We start from the raw sequence: 23,600 nt of genomic DNA, 5'->3' as shown, positions 1-23,600 counted from the left end.
TTTTATCAATTTGCACTCTTAACCTGGGTGTCTCAGGACAACTAGCATGTTGCCTAGACACAAAGGGTAAATACAGTATATAGCATAAATAAATAAATAAAATAAATAAAAGCCTTGATTACGGTGCACACAGTGGTGGCAAATTCACATGTGAAAATGATTCCTCATGCTCTCACATTTAGGTCTGACTTCATTTTATTGCAACATAACATTGCTGAGCAACTGAAGCAACCCCAGATCATAGCTCTGCCTCCAGAGACTTGTACAGTGCACACTATTTACTGTATGATAAATGCATTACTTTATGCGCTTCCCCTCTTACCCTGACACGCCCATCGCTTTTGAATATGGTCAGTCTGGACTCATAAGACCACATGACCATTTTCATTGCTCCAAAGACCAGGCAAATTTAAGTGTTTTTTCCTGATCTTTCCCACGAACAAGTGGTTTTTTTATGGACACACAGCTGTTTAGCCCCAATCCCGTGAGTCCTCGTCACATTGTGCAGGAGGAAATACTTTTAACTCTCACTATTAAACATAGCTCTGATTTCTACTGTCAGTTCTTTTACTATGTAAGTAATCTCCATAAAATTTTTTACAAAGTCGACAAAGTCGAAGGTTTAGGACTGTCCTTACAGGTTTAATAATGTGCTCTTAAGCCAAGTCAAGTCATTTAAAATCTCCTTAATTGCTTTTTGAACTTGATGCAGGCCAAAAAAGTTGACTCTTCTGAAGTGGTAAAGTTTTTTTTTTGTTTGTTTGTTTGTTGTTTTTTGCTGGGCAGTGTAAGTGTTAAGTATGGTGTGTGACACAGAGACAATGTGGAGGGTTATAATTAAATTGCCTCTCAACTAAGAAAGTGGCATAGATCGAGACAAAACAATCAACCAGACATTTTTAAGGCTTTTAAGATATATTTTTTATTTATTCATTTACTTTTGGCTAGATATTTAACATAATTACTTCTATCATATGATTAATGTTCTGTATTAGATGTTCATAGACCCTAATATTCCACTAACAATGGGAATAACGGACCAGTGGGAATAAACACCTCAAGCGGAACAGCATGACCCGATCCGGCCAGAGGAAGAAATTTTCAATGTGAATGAGAGTGGTGTTGTAAACATTTAATTATCTGTTTAATAGGTTAATATTAGCCGTGCAAACAACGGATCTGATTGTTTCTCTCTTGTTAAAACAAATATATTCCCTCTGTGCATGTCAACCAGACAAAACATATTGGAAAGGCTGGGAAGTCTCACCTAACCTCAAAGCTGGAAAAATGTAATGTTCTTATTCTAATATACACCAAATTACGACTATCTGCCTAATATTTAGTAAAGTCCACTTTGACCACCAAAACAGTCCCGATCCATCGTGGCTTAGACTCCACTAGATCTCAGAAGGTATACTGTTTTATCTGGCACCAAGCCATCAATAGCAGATCCTTTAAGTTCTGTAATTTGCAAGGTGGGGCCTCCCTGGATCAGACTTGTTTTTCCAACACATCCCACAGATGCCCAATGTTTGAGATAACTTCACTGTTGTGTTCCTTCAACCATTCTTGAACCACTTTTTCCACAGGGTGGCCACTAATGTCAGAGAATACCATTCCTATGAAGGGGGGGTTGGGAGGGGGGACTTTGTCAGTAACAATGTTTACGTTTACTACTGTGCAAAGGGAGCCGCAAATAACTGCTGTAGAACGAGGTTACTACAAAGCTCTAAAAAGTTGTTAATATGTTAGAAAATGTAGTATCAGCTGCAAGTTGTATAATTACATTAGCTGTTTATTTTTACTGAGCATACTGCAGAACCAGTCACAGTCCTTCTGAGGAATTAGTAACTGATGACATGCAAAACCATTGTTCTCCTTAATTTACACATAATATGCTGCTTTCTTTTCTAACCCATAGATATTTTCCTATGGGGTTATTATTATTATTTTTTTAAATACTAATAATTGGAAATCAAAAATGTTTCTTGACCTGACTTAATAAGGAAATCATAAAATAAACATGTATAGCAAAGTTTGCACAAAGACACAGGGAGCCTAAGACTTTTTCACAGACACCAACATAAATAGCAGGACTAGGGCTGGGCAATATGGCTGAAAACTATATCACGATATCAGTGTTTCATATCAGTCGATATCGATAATTATTGATATTTTTATGACCCATTTAAAATAAGGACCAGGAGAAAAATATATTACATTTAAAATTTTGATTTTAAACTTAACCTTCCTCTGATCATAGTCCCCTCAGTTATTAAGACAGAAATGTCAATAACCATGGAAAACTCAAATAATTAAAATGTAAACATAAGTCTAAAGTCACAATGAACACTTAACAATTATCTCTTAACATCTAAGGTACAAAATGAAAGAAAATGTAAGATAGTGCAAAGTGCATTTTTTGCTTTTGAAGAGGAATCCAGCAGACCAGCATGAGACAATGACATGGCGCAACCAAACGTGATACTGTTACATGATTGACGTTAGTGTATCACTCCCTACGTTGCTAGGTTACCAGAGAGCGAGTGCCTTTGTTAATGCAACCGTCACGGGTAACCGGAAGCAGACCAGAAGATTAGCAGTTAGCCCTTGTAGCGTGGACGGTAAATCCAAACACGGAAATAGCGTGAACAGACAGGATAACCACGCGAGTCATTGTAAGAACTCTCTCACGCCAAGAGCAAGAGTTTACACAATTATACCCGCTGTTGCGAGAGAGAGGTTGATTTTACGGCAGCTGTTTACGGGAGTGTAGTCCAGTGCGGGCAACGCTTTGTGGGTAATGCAGTCCAATGTGCGTGAATATGAATATGGAATATGAAGCCTGAACCTGTTTTCTTTTAGTAGTTTTTGGTTTGATTTGACCTGGAAGTTTGTAATATCGCCTGACAACGCAGAAAATAAAAGAATGGACATGCATCGACTCATTTGTCTTTCTAATAACTGCATGGGCATGAATTAACGAGCTGTTGCCCTGCCGCGAGAAACCACAAAATAAAGCGGAGAAGCTAACACCGCATTCTAGCAACACACACTCAATTAGGAATTGGACCCAAAATCACATAAGATCCGGCGAAGTGTCGGAAACGGCATGGGCAGACTCAATGACTGAGCGATGTGAAGCGCCATCTTGTCTCCTTTTATACTTCCTGAATCGCGACCGTACTACTTCACATGAGAGCAACCAAACCAGCTTCGCGACCTCTGTTTTCTTCCGACAAAGAATAAAAAAGTTTTATCGAACACATTTTTTATTGATATCGATTGACGTGTATCGCGATACATATCGTTATTGTTTTATTGCCCAGCCCTAAGCAGGACACAAATGTTTTTCAGCAGAACTCTGTCCTAAGCATTATAGTGACTCCGCCGGCTCGCCCTCTTCCCATTGTGCATCCTAGGTCTTCTCTTCCTTCCTGCACAGACCAGGACATCCAACATGATGTGAAAGAAAATGTGATTTATCAGACTAGGCCACCTTCTTTATTGCTCTGTGGTCTACATGCCCATTGTAGGAGCTTTTGGCAGTGGACTTGGAACTTGAATATGCACCCTGATTGGTCTGCAGCTACCCAGATGCCCTGTGTTCTGACTCCTTTCTATTAGAACCAACATAATTTTTTTCCAGCAGTTACTCTACAGTAGCTCTTCCATTGGATCGGCCTACACGGGCCTCAGTGACCCTTGGCTGCCCATGACCCTGTTACTGGTTTGCTGGTTTTTTTGTCCTTGAACCCCTTTTGGTAGGTCCTTATCATTGCAGACCAGGGGCATTCCACAAGACCTGCAGTTTTATCTTTGTTCTAGACGTCACATTTTGGTGCACGTCAAAGTCACTTAAATTTGTATGCTTTACCATTTTTCTCTGCTTCCAAGACATTACCTTTTAAAACAAAATAATCACTTCCTGCATAAGGAATCCCGCCCACTTCCAGGTACCATTTTTACTAAATGCTTAATTCGATGAAATTTACTTTACCTGTCAGTGGTCATAATGTCATGGCTGATTTGTGATGTGTTGATTTCCAGTAACACTTCACGCATCTTATCAGAGCAGTGTCCACACAAACAGTGGACTGATGAAATATTGTCCATGTAAATGTAGGTAGTGATTCCGGGAACCTTAACCCTCCTATTATCTTTGGGGTCATTTTGACCCTATTCAATGTTTAAAGTCTTAAAATAAATGATTGACAATTTTTTTTGCTTCATATTTAGTGACTTTTCCTAATTTAATAGGGATAACTGGGTAAATGTAAAATTACGTAAATGATGACAAAACTGTTCAAAAAATTTTAAATTGTGTTTGTTTTTCCTGGGGTCAAATTTACCTTGAACATAAAACATGTTACTACCTTTAATACTTTTTTTTTCCAAATGTTATAAATAACACAAATATGTATTTATAAATAATATAAAAAGTCATTAAAACACCAAAAAGATATCCATCTCCAATTTTAGGTCAATCAGTAAGATTTTAAGGCTGATCTGCATATTTCTCCATAGTCACATAAGTATTCTGGATGAATAACAGGGGTGGGCAGGGGGTATTGTTTAAATTTAAAGGGATATTTAAGTAGTCTACAAATAAACACTTAAGTACCTTACATAAACTTGTGTAACAATTTTTAAATTTAAATTATGATCATTTTCTGGAGGTTTAAATTGCTGGGGTCAAATTGACCCCAAGGATAAAAGATGTTAGTAATTCAAAGGTTTTATGTAACATCAGAAACCTAAACTCCTTTTAAAAAAATCTAAGCACCCTAAGACACTTTTACTTTTTGTAAAATCAAAGGATTTATACTCCTTATGAACATTTAACTATGTTTCCAACGCGTAATAAAACACCACTTTTTAAAGAATTTTAAATCTTGAGAACCCCGTCCTACTAACCTGCACTGGCAAGTGATCTGGTCCTACTTAAAGTCGCTCAAAACAAATACGAATTAAGAAATAAATAACCAAAGCACAACTCTGCTTTCAAGGCTTTCCAATATTGTCAAAGGAAAAGTTTGCAATTTGCTCTTTAATCATTTAGAATTTTCTCCAGAGACTCCTGAAGACTTAATAGGAAGACTAAAGGATTAACACACACCAGATGTTTTAAATTAAACACCAGCTTTCGAGACAAAGAAGTCAATTTCTGGCCTAAACAATCCCATCAGTGACGAGTTTCTATTTAATAGATACTTTCCTTAACATCAAAAAACTTAAACAAGAGTCCCATCTACTGGTAAAATAAAATATACTGCTGAGTGCAAAATCCTGTGAGACACCGATGGCTGCAATGTGAACTTTCAGTGCATCAGATAAATTACCTGGTATATCCTGAAAGGGATATAGCGAAAGCCGCCCTCCTCGGATGGATATTCCATCAGTTTGCGGTTCATGGCCCAGAACTGGTCAAATTTATCTGCAATAAAAACCAGACAATAATTACTGTATTTCTGTTCATTTGGATAAACATCCTATAAACAGCAGATTCACATTAACTCTCCCACACCAACTGCTTAGTGGATGCTCATAACCGATGTCTTTCACCAACCCACTCTTACTAACTCCAAAAAATTATTTTCCACATATTTATAATTTTTTTTATAAATAAACATCATCTCCAGAAACTCTTATGGCGCATCAACTTGCTTACTATTACAACTTACTTAATTAAAATGTTGCACTTTAATCCAGCATTTACCAGTCCTTGCTTTTAACATTAGTAACATAAAACACAGTACAATGCTACATGCTAAAAGTATTTGTCTCGTTCCCCTTTTTTTATCTTTTGCATATTTGTCATACTTTGATTCAAACTTAATTTGATATTATGCAAAAATACCTCGAATAAATACAAAATGCATTTTTTAAAAGTGATTTCATTTATTAAAGGAAAAAAGTTGCTCAAAACTGGTTGACAAATCCTTGGCTGCAACAACTGCAATTATGTGTTTACGCTAACTTCCAGTGAGTCTTTCACATCGCTGTGGATGAATTGTGTCTCACTCTTCATTGCAGAATTGCTTTAGACACATTAGAGGGTTTTAAGTCAAATGGATTTAAGTCCGGACTTTGACTAGGCCACCCCAAAACATTAACGTTTTATTTTTAAACCATTTATAGGTGGAGTTGCTGGTGTGTTCCAGATCACCGTCCTGCTGCATAAACCAAGTGCACTTGAGCTTGGGGTCACAAACTCAAGACAGACATTCTACTTCGGGATTTTCTGGTAGAGCGCAGAATCAATGGTTCCCTCAATTATGGCATTATGTCCTGTTTATTTTATGTTTCGTTTTTTTACATAATGCCATATTGGTCTGAAAAGCTTTTTATTTTCCATGACAAATTAAATCAGCATTTAAAAACTGCATTCTGTATTTACTTGAGTTATCTTTGTGTAGTATTAAAATTTGTTAAATTATCTCAATCATTTACATGTGACAAATATAAAAAATTACAACAAAAAAATTTAGATTTCTTATACTTTTTCATAGCACTGTAACTTGTCATATTAAAAAAAAAAAATCTCGAGAACATCCCTCTCATTCTATGCCTAGGTGAGGTGTTAACTCTTGAAGTCGCTAAAAGAAAGTGTTTACTAGTGATACATAGATTGATACATAGATTGATCTGCCTTGTTGACCAGCATCTGCCTGTTGGTCAATAAGATGACTATCCAAAAAGCTCTCGGTCCTCAAGGCTTTTACTGTGTCGTAAAACTTTACCTCTGACCCACACTTGAAAGCTCCTTCCATAAACGTAAAATAAATGTCTTTTCACAATATTGACAAATTATGCTCTTCCTTAGACTTGTCAGTGGTAACTGTTACAATAAAAAACACCTTAAATAGAAGTCCTGTAAACACAGCCACTGTTACTGTTGGTAATTTTTTTTTTTTTTTTATGGAACAGAAGTACTATCTACTGACCAATCAAAATTTAGTGCGCAACTTTGTTAAATTGTACCTTTCGAAAGCAGGAAATAGAGATTGGTGTGAGCCAGTGAATCAACTAACACAGGAATGTAAGAAGTAAACAGACCTGCATAGTTTATGGTCAAACGGCAGGAATGCCATCATGACCTGGTCCATGATGTTCATGCTGTACATATAAAACAAAAAAATCTCTTAAGAACATCCCTCTCATTCTAGGCCTAGATGAGGTGTTACTCTTAAAGTCGCTAAAAGAAAGTGTTAACTATACACTGATACACAGATTCATCTGCCTTGTTGACCGTTATCTGGTTGTTGGCCAATAAGATGACATTCAATTATTCCAGTGGCTGATGTTGGGTAATTGTGGTATGACTCGGACAACTGTAGTTAACCCAGATGCAGTTTTAGGAACAAACCAATAGGTGGTGCCATAATCCCCTCTCATAACACTGGCAATGTGTGCGCGTATTGGAAAATGACGCCAGTGTTTCACCGCTTCGGAAAAAATCAACAAGATGTATTTACTGATGTTTCAAAAGAAGGTAATGAATTTTTTTTTCCCATAATCATTTTTACATTTATTTTTCACAAAAGGGTGCTTTTTGGGTGCTAGGCAAGTACTGAAATTTTCTTCTTAGTGAGCAGACAGCTGAATAAGGGGGTAAAAGGGCTTTTAAAACAGTTAATGTTTATAAAGACCCATGTACATTTTATATATATAAAGTTTCAACCTAGTTATACACACACACACACACACACACACACACACACACACACACACACACACACAAAGACACACAAAGACACACAAAGACACACAAAGACACACACAAATATACAGGATGCTGTGCTGGATGCCAATGTGTAATGTGTAATGTGTGAACAGTTTAGAGTCGGCCACCTGCAGGATTTTTACCACCACAAACGCAATGTCGTGTGAAAGAAGGTTATTATAAGTGCTTTCCTAAATGTGCGGAATTTCAAAATTACTATTATTATGAGTTTTTAATTTTTTTTTTACAAAAATGGGTAATAAAAAAATAAGTGCAAAAAAAAAAAAAAAATCTGCAGTACTGCTTCAACTATCGGCCAAATTATGATATATGATTGGTATCGGCTCTAAATTTAAGGGGGAGGGGGGGGTTCCTATTAATATTGCATAACAATTAAATCTTTTGTCATAAGTCTAAGAGCGTTTACTTACTTCTGACATTCCTATTTTACAATCCCAGGCCTGCTACTGTAACTTTCACTCCTTTTCCGGTCCTGCTTCCCTCCCTGTTTATTCTTCCTGTACTCTGGAGCTTTACAAGGTCAGATTGTTTACGACAGGCTGCCTAGCCAACCATCACAAAGACTGTTACATCCTGAAACTCTATTCAGCCCTTTCACTTTCCACGGTAAGTATTTTCACCTTAAATTAGATAGCATTCTGTTTCTGTTTCCCCTCGCATGTCTTGCTTTAGCTCAGATTCTCAGATCTGAGTCTCAGATGAACACTTTCTTTCTCTTTACCCGTCTCTTTTTAAGAGAACTGAAAACAAACAAATTACTGCCCTAAACACCATCGGAGCCAATGTGACTGAAGTACTGAAATTAAGTGACTCACCGTTCTGTAGGCCCATCCACAGCTGCTTGTGATCTTTTTTCTGCATGTCGTTTATAACCTGGCCCTTGTGCTTGAATGCGTCTGCCTCTTTAATGGTGGACATAAAGTGGGCTTCTATCACAGCGCTCGAAGGGCAGCGGAGTAAATCACGATCAGGAAAATGCTGTAATACACATTATAATGTTGGAATATTACTTATTTAGCAAGTGCTTAAAAAAAAAAACAATTACTAAGTAGTGCTAGCAAATCACACACCTTAAAGTGCACAGTGATACTCCAGGGGAGAGACATATTTGAGGCATGGAGATCGAATAATACTCCGATTGGATAGTGCCTTCAAAAACACAAAAATTAAAGTACAGAAATCAGTACTTTAGTGAATATTATAAAACTTGGTCTGTGCTGCCACCTTGTGGTAAGAGAGTTTCTTATAAACCTATAATCAAATATGGGAAATATTCTCCTGACCCTTCTTTAAACAAACAAAGCATAGCTTGACTCTGTGACTTCCTACCATTTCAGAGGCGTCCCTTCATATTCGAACCACATTTCCTCGACATCTTCGGCTTTTACGACTTTCAGAAAGTGCTTCTTGACCTTGTCGGTCACTAGCGTCAGATAACTCACCCGTGGAAGGAGAAGCTGCAAAAAAGGTAAAACAAACAAGTGTTATGTCAGATAGAGGAATAATTCATCATGAAATAATCATGGCTAATGTGTTAAAAAAAAACAACAACGACAAAAAAACTAAAACACCTCCCACATCATTAGGTTTTTTGTAAACCAACAAAACAAATGTGTAATTTCCACGTTTTCTTGTTTTTCTCACACCAGTAAACATCTAGATGGTTTTTAAAATTTTTGACTGTCTGTTTGGAAACAATTTTAATGGGGATTTCACAGGTGTATTTGGCCGAGTTAGAGGTAACATATAGGCTGTATTTGATAGCTATTGGCCCATGGGAAGAGAAGATATGCTAATTTAATATTTAAATGGAAAACTCAAAATTCAACAGATGGTGCTGTGCAGTTTTTAATGCACGCTTATGAGTGTGGAATTTCATTCCACGTAAACTAAGTCATGGGAACAGCTAGTATTAAATATTATTGTTGTGGAGGATATTTTGTGAAGTGATATTTTTTAAAGAGATAGAAACCTTGTTAGGACAAAATGTTCATCCAAACATCTGGCAAAAATTCCCTGCTTTTCGTAAAGTCTGCACCAGATATTAACATTTGTTCAATTAATGTGTGTAAAACTACTCATACAAATGTCATACGTCACTACACTTTAACATAACTTTAAATGTAAAAACTTTGCCTCACCATTCATTTCAGAAATAAGTAGCTCAAAATAAAGCTCGTCCCAATGATGTGATTGTAAAATAATACTTGCCCTTTTTCCGCCGAAAAAGTGCTGGCTGGAGCAGACTTTGTGCTGATAGCCATAACCCTGTAACTCTGACACTCTTACCAATCCATGTAGTACTGGATAACTAACTGAACTAGCTTTCTTTTCTAAGTGTATTATTTTCATTAATGCAGATGAATAAAAAAATTATGGAACAGCTTGTGACCTGACAGCATTAAAGTCCAATGCAACATCATGCATCAACGAATATCTCAAAACAAAAACATTATTTTTGAAGTTATTTTAAATGCTGGAAATATTCTGATGGTTAATATTCCCACCCCTTTTTTCTTTATGTTTTTTTGTTGTTGTTGTTTCTGATTGTTACTAAGCGTAGGAGTATTACCTATGCCCGCCCCCCCCCCATCTTTTTTCCCACCTGCACCTTGTCCTTGGTCGAGAGATATAAAATTAAACAAACGTCACTTCTTGTCATGCAGTATTTTTTTTGATAAGCTAATGTTTAGATGCTCCAGCGTGACCAGAAAAACAGAATGTTTGAAAGCAGGTTAAGAATCATTTAGACACATTTAAAAAGATGATAATTTTTTTGCAAACTGTTAGTTAAGTATAAGCTCCCTATACTACAGGAGGCGGTTTTATTGTTTTACAAAACTAGCAAACTTTTAAAATGTTAAAAAAACCAACATATGAAGAAATTAAATTCATTCATGTTGAGAAACTAGGGAACTCCCAATACGATATCACAATACATAGGTGCTGATTTAATTTGGCAAATACAGTACTGTAATTTGCTTGTACCACACAGTAGGTTGTGCTGCCACCTGTTGGATCATAGTGAAACAGCAACTACATCGAACGCAAATGTACATAAAATAAAAAATGGAAATAAAGTAATTAGAAAAATCGATTTGAGTCATTTTGGCGATATGTTTGCCACACAAAAGAATTACGATACATCACTGAATCCCCCCCATCTCAGTGAGAAATCATAAATTATCGTGATGCACTAAAATAAGAACTATCTAAATTCCACTGTCCTGAATGTAAAGCCTGTACATGTAAATTTATCCGTAAAAGAATCAAGCATTTAGTGTGATCGTGTGATCAACCTCACGTTTATACAGTGTGTGTGATTCTCACGTAAAACGGTTCTGCTTCTCTCTCTGTGACTTCATCTGGATAAAGTGTGAAGCACGCCGGTATCCGGCCGAACCATACATCTCGGAGTACATCTTTGTCATCTGCCATTATCGCAGCTATCCAGGTGACACATATGATATGTCCAGGTTTAACACTGTAGGGCAAGAAAAAAAAAACATTTATATACATATTGTTTACATTTATTAAAAACAAACAAACAAAAAAAACACAATGACTGAATGGACAGATCCATTCCTTCTCAACACGTCTGCAGCCAAATTACAGAATAATAAACAGTAAAAATATGACAACCTATAATAGCTTAGATATTTATGTTTGACCCTAAGGAAAACAAAATGTATGCAGATTAACCTAGGTAACTTGAAATCATGCTTTTTATTATTATAATAATATGAATATGTTCTCCCATCAAACGTACTACTGATAAACGTACTAATAAAAATTTGTTAAAAGATTTAAATAATAATAATAATAACAACAATAACAACAACAACAACATATACAGTACCTCTTCAAAAGTTTGGACACATCTTCTTACTCAATGTTTTTTTTTTCTGAGTAATTTATTTTTTACATTCTAAACTATAAAATAAACATAAAATTATGTAGTTAAATAACAAGAATTCAGTTGATATCTTAAGACATAAATGGTCAGCTGTTCTGGAACAGTTCTTGCAAGAACAGTATTGTGTCAAGTACATTTGCAAACCCCATCAGGCTCTCATGAACTCCTTGCCAGGAAATCAAGACCAAAACTTATCTCTGCTGCAGAGGAGAAGTTCATTTAGAGTCACCAGCCTCAGAAATCACCAATTAACAAACAGCACCTCAGATTAGAGCCGTTATAAAGGAATTACAAAACAATAGTATAAGATAAATCTCAATATCAACTGTTCTATGGTATTTTGGACATATTCAACATTGTTTTACAGTGTGGAAAAAAAATAAAAATCAGGAAAAAACATGGAATTAGAAGGTGTGTTGTTTAGAAAAAAAGTTTTGTCTGGAAGTGTGTGTGTGTGTGTATCTACATAAATAAAAGAAAGGTCTGTACATTGGTCGGAACTCACTATTTACGTTTCATACATTGGAGGACCCAAAACCAGTCTCAAGATTTTTTTGTCCAGCTATCTGCCTAGCCTGTTTTTTCATACAAAACTGATATATACTTTGGCATTTGCCTGGAGTTAAACCTGCACCATGAATGTGAATGAAGTGAAATTCTGAGCAGTTTTGTGGCAGATTATAAACAGTAGATTATTTTGACAGCGTACTGTGAATGCGTCAAACTCTGGGCGTGTCAGAAATCGACCGCTGGACAAAATTTAATGAAACTTTTGCAGTACTTCGATATCTGACGGAAGTTCAACTTGCACTATAAGTGAAATCAGTTATGTGTCGGATTTACTAATCGACTTTATAAAAAGTTATTTGTTAAATGTACACAAACATCTGCACCAATAAATATTAATTAGAAAAGCTAAACTGAATATTTTTACTGGGATTAGTTAATATTTTAAGTGCTGAAATAACAGTGCTGGAGTTGTTTTTAAGACAAAATTTTATCTTTTTCCGTTCTACCTATTCAATTTCTCATCACCGATTTACTCTTCGATTACCGAGCAGGGAGTGTATTTGGCTGACGAAAAGAGAAGTTCAACTTAGCATAAACAAAGCATAAGATACTTAAGCTTTTAAAAGTTTTTTTCTTTGTATTAATAAGTTAGAACCATAGAGTTCTGCCGTACAGAAAAACAGGCAGACGTACATGAGCTTCAACCCGAAATAATAATATCACTATAATAATAATAATATAATATTACATAAAATCTGATTATATATATATATATATATATATATATATATATATATATGACAATAATGTGACATAATAATGTGTGTATACATGTTTTTGGCTGACTCTATATACTGTATATTGTCAACCATGATCTATAAGCCTGCTCGATTACTTCCTGATAATAAGCTATTATTATCAGGATTGTAAAGAAATTTGCCACATGTTTACTTAAAAATTCCCCAGCTTTATCTATTTTTGTGCACACCTTAGCTTCAGAAAGTACATACAGTTTGTAGAGTTATAGAGGGGTTTAAAATGACAGGTTTTGCCTGACATGGTGTCTAATTGTGAGAGAATAACCTTAACACATGAGCAAAAAAAAAAAAAAAAAAAAACCTCGTGTTTCTCCTTAAAAACTAAGCATTGGAGGTGATGCTAATAACTTATAAACAACAATTCTTACTGTATTTTTTAAATTAGACAGTATGACTCATTAGTTTCAAAATTTTGTTTTAGGGGAATGTTAAACGGGTAGGTGTGGCAGAGTTACAGTAAGCGCTGCTAGTTAACCGAGTTACCAACAACATTAACGTAGGAACAGTCATGCTAGCCTGATTAGCCAGTTAGCTCGTACGCTCGCTTACCTTCACCTGTTTCTTCTTATCTGCGACCCAGGCCGCTCCTCTTACTTACAAACAGCGTCAAGTCTCACCAAAAACCTGAAAACATAACTAGTTCGGTTTATTTATGATTTATTCACTTCATTAACAACACCGAACAGCCGAAAAGGTTTTAACTAGGCTAAGCTAAAGGAACGCAACGGAAGCTAGCTAATTCTTTGGCAGCGAGGTGATCGGATTTGTCCCAAATTGCAGCACATTCACTACATATGTGCACTATTTAGGATACATCACTCGTCCGGTATCACACACTAAGTAGGGCGAGGCGGAGCGATATGGGATTTAGCCTAGTTTCACTTTTTTTTCTTCTTTGCCAACGTTTTGGTAAGGTGTAAATGGGATGGTTATAATACCGCCATCTAGAGGTAGATTTCCGTCACGACACCATGTTCACTAAAAGAAAGCACAATTAATTAATTCATTCATCATTTATGATAAATTATTTATTCATTCATTTATGTTCTACAAGCCATATGCATAGAATATATATATATATATATATCATTCATAATATATATATAAATATATATATATAATATATATATATACATATTATATATATATATATAATATAATATATATATATATATATATATATATATATATATATATATATATATAAACCCATATATATAAATCATATATAAACCCCTGCTAAATCATGAATGAACTGTAATTTTTTTTTTTTTTGGAAAGCTGAGTTCTATTTCTCTTACCAAACCCAGGCCTGATGATGAAGTTTAAATAAAAAAATTTAAAAATCACTCAAATAATCTGACATCTAAAATTTTTTTACAACAACAGATGAATATCAAAGTAATTGACATGTATCTCTCTGGAAAGGGTTATCAAGCCATTTCTAAGGCTTTGGGACTCCAGCGAACCATGGTAAGAGCCGTTATCCACCCTTAATAAGGTTGTCAATCCATTGCAGGATACACACAGACACACACACACATTACTGGTAACTTGTGACAGCTGTTTAGCCTAATCTGCATGTGTTTGGACTGTGGGAGGAAACAGGAGTACCTGGAGGAAACCCAGGGGAATCAAAGCCAGACCCTGAAGGTCACAGTGATAACCACTACGCTGCCTTATAAGCATTATTAAAATATTAATTCTTTATTTTTAACATTACAAGAAAAGAACATTATTATCTACAGTGAATGCAAAACATTTACATTTAGGCATTTGGCAGACGCTCTTATCCAGAGCGACTTACAAAAAGTGCTTTAAAGTCTACATCATTGGATACATACTTACACTGGGTTAACTAGGTTAATAACTAAGTGCCATTAGTCCAACACAACTGGGAAGAGTTTTTTTTTTTTTTTCAAGTTCTGGAGAAACAGATGCGTCTTGAGTCGTCGTTTAAAGATAGTCAAAGTCTCTGATGTACGGACATCTAGAGGAAGTTCATTCCACCACCTAGGTGCCAGAACAGAAAAGAGCCTGGATGAATGCCGCCCTCGATCCCTGAGAGATGCTGGAATGAGGCGAGCAGTGCTGGAGGATCGGAGGGAACGTGGTGCAGTGCGTGGTGTGATTAGAGCAGAGAGGTAAGTGGGTGCTGGGCCATTTTTAGCTTTGTAGGCAAGCATCAGAGTTTTGAATTTAATGCGGGCAGCTACAGGAAGCCAGTGCAGGGAGCGGAGGAGTGGTGTGGTGTGGGAGAACTTGGGAAGGTTAAAAACAAGACGTGCTGCTGCATTCTGGATCAGTTGCAGAGGACGAATCGTGGACAGAGGCAGGCCTGCCAGGAGTGAGTTGCAGTAGTCCAGTCTTGAAATAAAAAGGGACTAAACAAGCACCTGAGTAGCCTGTGAAGAAAGAAATGGGCGAATTCTTCTGATATTGTAAAGAAGAAATCTACAAGAGCGAGTAAGGTTGGCGATGTGTGGGGAAAATGACAAATGATTGTCCATGGTTACCCCAAGATTGCGGGCAGTGGTTGAGGGAGTGATTTGATTGTTGTTCAGGGTTATCACAAGGTCTTGACATGGGGATGAGTCACAAGGGATAAACAACAGTTCTGTTTTACTGAGATTGAGCTTCAGCTGATGAGCAGCCATCCAGGATGAGATGTCTGCCAGACATGCTGAGATCCGGGTGAAAACACGAGTGTCAGAGGGAGGAAAGGAGAGAGTAAGTTGGGTGTCGTCTGCATAACAATGGTATGAAAATCCATGCGATGATATAACCTTACCAAGAGACCGGGTATAGAGGGAGAACAGAAGAGGACCAAGTACTGAGCCCTGCGGGACACCAGTAGAGAGTCTACGTGGGACAGATGTAGATCCCCTCCATGTTACCTCATATGACCTATCTTCTAGGTAAGAAGCAAACCATTGCCACACTGTTCCACAAATTCCAAGGCTTGTAAGAATAGATAATAGAATCTTGTGGTTCACGGTGTCAAATGCAGCTGACAGGTCCAGGAGGATGAGGACAGATGACAGTTTAGCAGATCTAGCAGCATGGAGCTTCTCAGTGACTGACAGAAGGGCGGTCTCTGTAGAATGTGCCACTTTGAATCCAGATTGGTTGGGATCATTAAGGTTGTTCTGTGAGAGATAAAGAGACATTTGGTTATAAACAGTTCTTTTAAGAATTTTGGAAATAAAAGAGAGAAGTGATACCGGGCGATTGTTGTTAACTTCTGATGGGTCCAGGCAGGGTTTCTTGAGGATGGGAATAACCCTTGCCTTCTTAAAAGCAGCAGGAACATGACCAGATGATATGGAATGGTTGATGATGGTTGTGGTGAAGGGAAGGAGGTCTTGCGAGATGGCCTGGAGCATTGTGAAAGGGATTGGGTCTAATGAACAGGTGGTGGGGTTAGATGACGAGATGATCTGCTGAACCTCATCAGATGACAGGTTGGAGAATTCTGCTAAATCGTCAGCAGTCAAAGAGGAAGGGGCAGGAGGAGTCGGTGGGTTAAGTAGTGAGGAGAAAATGTTGTGGAGTTTGCCAGGATCATGTGCAGAGGCTTCCAGCTTTTCTCTGAAGAAGGTAGTTTTGGCAGAAGTCACGTCATATGAGAATTTGGAGAGAAGAGTCTGGTAAGAGATGAGATCTGCATCAAGTTGCGATTTCTTCCATCTTCTCTCAGCAAGTCTTAATTCTCTCCTGTTGTTGCGCAGTACATCAGATAGCCAAGGAGCAGGACAAGATGTCTTCCTTGGTTTAGATGACAGCGGGCAAAGGAGATCTATGGATGAGGAGAGAAAGGAGAGGAAAGTTTCAGTCGCAGTCTCTAGTGGTAAAGAGGAGAAGTAAAACAAAGCAAAACAAAATCTTTTAAACAAATCTTTTAATTTCTTTTTTATTCTTCTGCCTCTTTCTTCAATTAGAAATTTTATTTATAACATGCAGTTGTTATGGCACTGAATTTCACCCTTTTTTTGTTACAGATACTCGAGTATCACCAGAAGTAGTTTGATGTACAGTACAGATGTCTCAGATATTGTTGAAATGATAAATCAACTTGATAATGAGATGTGCATTTACCTACACTGTCCACAAGAGGGCGAGTCAGGCTTACAATAAAACTGCACTGTAGTTTTTACTGAGTTTTTGTTTGAGATTATAATATGTATTAATGATATTATTATTATCCTTTAAATAAATCAAGAACAAAAATGATATTTAGAATATATTAATATATACTGTTTATATAAATTCTAAATATGATTTATTGTTCTTGTTTTATTAAAATAATAATAATAATAATAATAATATTTTAAGTAACTTGGATATCGCTTTGTGTATTCAAACTATTAATTTTTCCTTTTTTCCTGCTATGAAAAGACTATGAAAATCTCTCTCTCTCTCTCTCTCTCTCTCTCTCTCTCTCTCTCTTCTTGTCTAAGATCCATGATATTTGGACCACTTGCCATAAATCTGACAGTTCACGTTTTGGCCCAGAGACGCCATTATATTCTGTAATTCAACAAAATCCTTTTCCTTCTTTTGTGATTATGACCCTAGAGTATTTCCTCCAGCTGATGGAGTCATGTCTGCTGCATCTACGTGAAGATTCCATCTTTCTGTCTGTCCCTAATCCTTTATCATAGTTACACACTGATTCACACAGTGATTACTACGAGCACATACTCCATCTGCAAGGCTCATTGTGCCCTGGATCACACATGTCAGTCTTGTGTGTGAGTGGGGAGAAAGACAGAGAGAGAGAGAGAGAGAGAAAGTCTTGGATGTAAGAAGTAGTACATTGGGGAGTAGTGAGTCTATCGGGAGTTTGGCACCTCAGTGCTCCAGTTCTACGTAGACTTGTATCGATTTTGTCTCTAAAAACAAGTCTTTTACTTCAAGATTAATTAAAGAATCTAAAACAAAAAAGTTGGTGAAAACAAACCAATTCTGCATTAACTTTGATCAAACAGCTAAATTCAAACATGCTCAAAAAATAGCTCATATAACTAGCGACATAAATAACTGTATTTGTGAATCATTTTTGAGAATATCACAAGCACATGGACTCACAATTGGTAAACTGTTGTCAAATAAATAAACTAACCCGCCTAGCAAATGCTTACGCTCACACACACACACACACACGGAAATGTTGGTTTATTTATCTACTTAATTTTGTTTGCTAATAATCCTTTTAAAATTTTCAGGACATTGACAACAACTAATAAACCTTAGTGAAATAACTTTTGTAACTTGGCATGCTAACATAGCTAGCAAATGTTGGACAGAAACAAGGCTAGATCATATGGCAAACTAGCTAGCTACATCAGCTAATAATTCTTTTGGTTATCTACGCTAACACTTGATGCATGTCAAAATACAGCCTAATGTAACACAGCCAGCAAATGCTTGCACAGGAAATTTGCTTAAAATTATGATCTAGCTAGCTACTTTTGCTAATAGTATCATGTACTGAATGACAAAGCTAGCAAATTGTCTGACAGCTATAAAGATAGCTAGCTATATTAGCTCATATTTATGTGTGTAATAAAGGTAACACTGACTGACATATGTATCAAGAAGTTAAAATAAAATAATAAAATTAAATAAATATCTTAACATAGCATAGCTAGAAAATGCTAGCATAAAAAATTGGCTAGATACATACAGTAATATAGCCAGAATGCTAACTGGTTACTGGAAGAATTCTTAGCAAAAACAACATAAATGACTAGCATAGCCAATAGTTCCTCAGAGATTTTAGCATCTCACACAACTTTTTAATGAAATTAATGAAAGGAAAGTTCAGGATATAGAAAAAGATTATCTACATTTTGAGCAGCATTATGGCTTCACTGTGTGTTTTTTAGTCAGCCATGGTGAAAAGCTAAGGGGACTAGCTTTAGCAAAATCGGCTCAAAGGTTTTTGTTTGTCTGTTAAACGTTTTTGACAGATGCGCCTTTTCTCTCTCTTTCTCTCTCTCTCTCTCTCTTTCTCTCTCATCTGTCTGCTCGCTTATCTCTCTCTGTATGCTCCTGTTCACACTGATTGTGATCTCAATTACAAAAACATTCAGCAAATTAAACTCTTCTCTGGAAGACGTAGACCTGATTATTAGACTCTCTACCTCTGGAGAGATCTGGAAACTTCCTGCCGATGTCCAAATGAAGAAGAAGAAGACTGTGAAACTCCAGAGACATTTTATTAGTCTTCCAGAAACAGGGAACAACGTAGCGCCTTCGTGACTCTTTTCTATGTTACAAGCCTTCTTATAGACTCTGACAGACGGAAACGTGTGAAAGCGATAGCGACGCCGTCATGCTGTATAACGTTAAGTCATGTCTGTCTGCGACTGTGCACGTCCTTTGTTTGCCTACTCTTACAGCTAAAGCAAATCTACCCAGAACAACCTGCATGTCAATATTTATAATCCATGTCATCTAGTGTAAAATATTTATTTTTTTGTTTTATGAGGGGCGTTCAGGTCAAACCGCGACTTTTGATTGTGCAGAATAACAGAACAAAGTTGTGAGACTTTTAAGAACTCCCTTTATTTCTCTATATAATCCCCTGCTACACTAATGCACTTATCCCAGGCTTTCACCAGTGCTTGGACACCATGAAGTTAGAAAGTTTTCTCAGTACTCCAGAGCCATGATCGGGGCTGCCTGCTTCACGTCTGAAACGCTCCCCGGAGCACTCCCTGAAGCAAGGTCAGGGAAAGTGGTGTTGGTGAATGATTGTGTGTACAGTTCCCTTAGACAAATGTGTCTCTTCCGCAAGTTAGCGACAAGTTATCCGTCGTTTTTCATGGATCAGGCGTTCCACCTGCTCATTCACAGATATATGGCTTTCTTTAGAAATGTTTGCACTGTACAAACATGAACGGTGTCTAAGAGTCTCATCACTGTACTGTGCTTTGAAACGTCTTTGAAAAGCTCAACCGGTTTCCCGGCTTCGATCATCGGCAATTTCAAACCCCTTAAAATTAATTTCTTTGGCTTAGACTTTATGCTAATACTGCAGTCAGCGCCACGTTGCTTGTCATCTTGTAAATTGCTAAACCTGCCAAGCAAAATATCTGTCGTAATTCAGCACTACTGCAAATTTTGTAATTCTAGAACTTATTATAATGGTGAGTTTAGATTAATATATATATATTTAAGTTAGAAAAGGAATTCTTGTTTTGTATGTAAAAGCTCACTCACTCACTCCTTGTCTATACCACTTTATCCTGTATTCAGGGTCGCAGGGACCTGGAGCCTATCCCAAGAGGCCTAGGGCAGAGTGCCAATCCATCGCAGGGCACACACATACACACACACACTTACTCACAAACTCATTCACACACTACAGGCAATTTGGAATGCCAATTCTGCATGTCTTTGGACTGTGGGAGGAAACCGGAGTACCCGGAGGAAACCCACCAAGCACGGGGAGAACATCCAAACTCCATGCACACAAAGACGGGAATCGAGTCTGGCCCGGAATCGAACCCGGACCCTGGAGGTGCAAGGTGACAGTGCAAACCACTACACCACAAAAAATAAACAAACAAACAAAAAAAAAAAAAACTGACACTTGTAATGGCAACTGTGCTAGCCATTATAGTAGTAGAACAGAACAACCATATATTATTATTATATAATAATAATAATAATAATAGTCTAACTAATTGACAAATTAGCACTCAAATCACTAAACACATTGCAAATATTAGACTATAAACAGTTTGAATATGTTTCAGCCTGGACTTTTCCTTTAAGAGAAGAGCGAAAGTGAGCTCATGGTTTGACCGCTGACCCGCGGGCCCTGCCACTCAGCCTAGTGCCTCAGCAGAGGCCCGACAGAATGTGCCGATCAATAACCGAGATGCCTAATGTTCCTCCTCGTTGTTTTTCAGGCTGCAGCTTTTAAAGCCTGTAATGTGCGTCACCTGGGCATTCTTGAACATAAGAGAGCAACGAACCAGAGTTCACTGGAGTGTGTGTCGGTCTCTCAGAGAAAGAGAACAGGTACGCTAAAAAGATGCTTCCATTTCAGGATGCTTTTGCGGTTTGGCTCAGTTGGTGCTGCTGAGTAACTTCCTTTAACCCTTGCTTTTCTTTACTACTTAGTTTGGATGCAACAATATAAATACTACAGACATGATCAAAAGATACAGCTCTTCTCCTCACAGGTTCATGAATGACTACTTTCACACAGGTCTGCGAACAAAGAAAGACCACATGGGAGATATTTACATGGACATGCAGAAATGTGTATGTGCAGAATATGATGTATTCACAGCATATAAAAGCTTTCTTTTAAATTTTCTTAGGATTATTATTTTCTGACACACAAGATTCTTTATAACAAAACACTTAATTTGAAAACTGCTATATAATCTTAGTTAGAAGCTTTCAAACTTTCACATCTTGAGTAAAGCACAACACATTGGTTCTAGAGTTTCTAGCAATAGCTGATGCACCACAACAAGCCAATCAAATCTCTTCTTTCGGACTCATAAAGGGAAGATACTTCTTGTGCAAGAAAGTGCCGTTCACTGAGTGGTTTAAATGTGTTTAAAGGGTTTTAGAAAAATGTTAAAGCCAAGTAAAAGGACATTTACTCTCTGCAGTCACTCCAGCGGTAATAAGTAACGGGATATGCGGGGCTTACTGCAAAACATTCTGCAAAACAGGATATTATGCAACCTTGCTACATGCTTAACAAAAATATGTGGATTTCTGGTGGTGAAGCAAAGAAATAATGTTGCAAAGCAATAAGCACATGCAAATTGTGAATAAGAGGCATGAATTGCACTCTCTGTGTGTGGGAAGCTGTTGGTTAAACAGTGCATGTCTGTACTGAGATTGGGAGCTGTTGTCATATACTGAAGAAGTGAAACTTTTAGAGGAGGAGGCTGATGATATAAACTGAGATTTTTGTATTGCTTATAGCTGCATCTTTCTTATGATCTTCAACATTCTTAATACTAAAACTGTGTCCAACAAAATGTCTATTCTGGATCTAATTTAGAGCCATTACTTTCTGCTTGACTCCTATTGACAAAATCACACACACACACAAAAAAAGAAAACTCAAGCAACATATTGTTGATGCTAAATTGTGTACTTACAGTAAATATCCACAAGTACAACTGTTGGCTGAGTTATCCAAAATGGAGAGAGGTGGAGTTATAGCTTTTTAAAAATAATAATTATACAGAAAATCAGAACTGTGAAACGCAAATAATTTTTGACCCTTGCTTTTAATAGCCTTATAATCTTATAATTAAAATATTCTCTATCAAAAACTTTCTCAAATCTGCAAAAATGGAGTTTGCATTTTGAACGGTTCATATATTTGTTTATTCTTAGTAACGGCCTGGGGTCTGTTCTTCGTACGTCGCTAACTCAGTTAGCTGGATTTGATTGTTGTGGATTTGTCCTGATCTTGGATTGTTTCGTTCTCCGATGCGCATCTCGCATTTGTTGTCATAGCAACATATCCGTAAGCTTGAACCTGTATGAGAAGATATATATATAAATATGCAAGATCCTTTTCTTTTACCAAATAATACAAAGACCATTAATACAAAATCTTGTATAATGTTTATTTTGTAACACATTTATTTTTCAGGGGTTTGTCATGAATATGCAAATAAATATTTATATATAATAAAAATAAATATTTTTTTATAATGAAAAATTGGACGAAACAAATTTTATTATAAAATAAACAATATAAAAGTATACATGTTGTATTTGAAAAAATAATTAATATTCAAATTTTTCTTATACAACATATTAATTTTCATATTGCATATTTTATTTTATTGTCTTATTTGTAAACCATTAACGGTAAAATAATTATGTTCTATTATAATATTTGATAGCGATTATGTGGCAATCCATGGCAGGGGGGCATTTCAGCGCATAACACGTGTTCCAAATAAATTGAGCAGCTCTTTTGCTATTTCGTCAACTAATCTAAGGGGTTGTGATCAGTGTTTCTACTGTCGATGCATATCGCCTTTTACCCAATGCACGAACGCACAATAATCCTAGACAACTCAATCCAGCTATACTAATCAACAACAACAGGTGTGCTCGAAAAACCAACTTAGCTGGATCGTAATTAGCACGATGATCTCATCGAGGATGTGTCAAGCGACGTACGAAGAAAGGACCCCTGGTCAGGGTTCCCGAGCTCATCTTCTATACCACTTTATCCTGTATTCAGGGTCGCAGGGACCTGAAGCCTATCCCAGGGGGTTTAGGGCACGAGGCAGGATACACCCAGGGTGCCAATCCATCGCAGGGCACACATACATACACACACTACGGGCAATTCGGGAACGCCAAATAGAGTAACCTGCATATCTTTAAACTGTAAGAGAAAACCAGAGTACCCAGAGGAAACCCACAAAGCACGAGGAGAACATGCAAACTCCATGCACACAGAGACGGGAATTGAACCCGGACCCTGAAGGTGCAAGGAGACACTGCTAGCCACTACAGCACCGTGCCGCCCTGGTCAGGATTGTGAAGCTTTAAATTAGATTACTATTTTGTTCAAATTCTGAGAAACAGAACGGACAAC

The 23,600-nt window shown here is 36.9% G+C and overlaps 1 protein-coding gene across 1 annotated transcript in view; it reads right to left on the bottom strand.

Annotated features, from left to right (window-relative positions):
- Nucleotides 1-13,796, bottom strand: part of atg5 (ATG5 autophagy related 5 homolog (S. cerevisiae)) — a 31,404-nt gene extending 17,608 nt beyond the window's left edge. Inside the window, exons 1-6 of the mRNA XM_053486858.1 lie at nt 13,541-13,796; nt 11,078-11,231; nt 9,077-9,204; nt 8,818-8,896; nt 8,563-8,725; nt 5,343-5,437 (exon numbers count right to left, since the gene is read on the bottom strand). Coding sequence (XP_053342833.1) covers nt 5,343-5,437; nt 8,563-8,725; nt 8,818-8,896; nt 9,077-9,204; nt 11,078-11,185 — 573 coding nt within the window. The 5' untranslated portion in view covers nt 11,186-11,231; nt 13,541-13,796. The remainder of the gene's footprint in view (nt 1-5,342; nt 5,438-8,562; nt 8,726-8,817; nt 8,897-9,076; nt 9,205-11,077; nt 11,232-13,540) is intronic.
- Nucleotides 13,797-23,600: the final 9,804 nt, after the last annotated feature.

Source organism: Clarias gariepinus, chromosome 25 (genome assembly GCF_024256425.1).
Source record: "Clarias gariepinus isolate MV-2021 ecotype Netherlands chromosome 25, CGAR_prim_01v2, whole genome shotgun sequence".
NCBI classification, from domain to species: domain Eukaryota; kingdom Metazoa; phylum Chordata; class Actinopteri; order Siluriformes; family Clariidae; genus Clarias; species Clarias gariepinus.
Note: the sequence above shows the minus strand (reverse complement) of the source record. Positions and strands in the feature narration are given on the sequence as shown.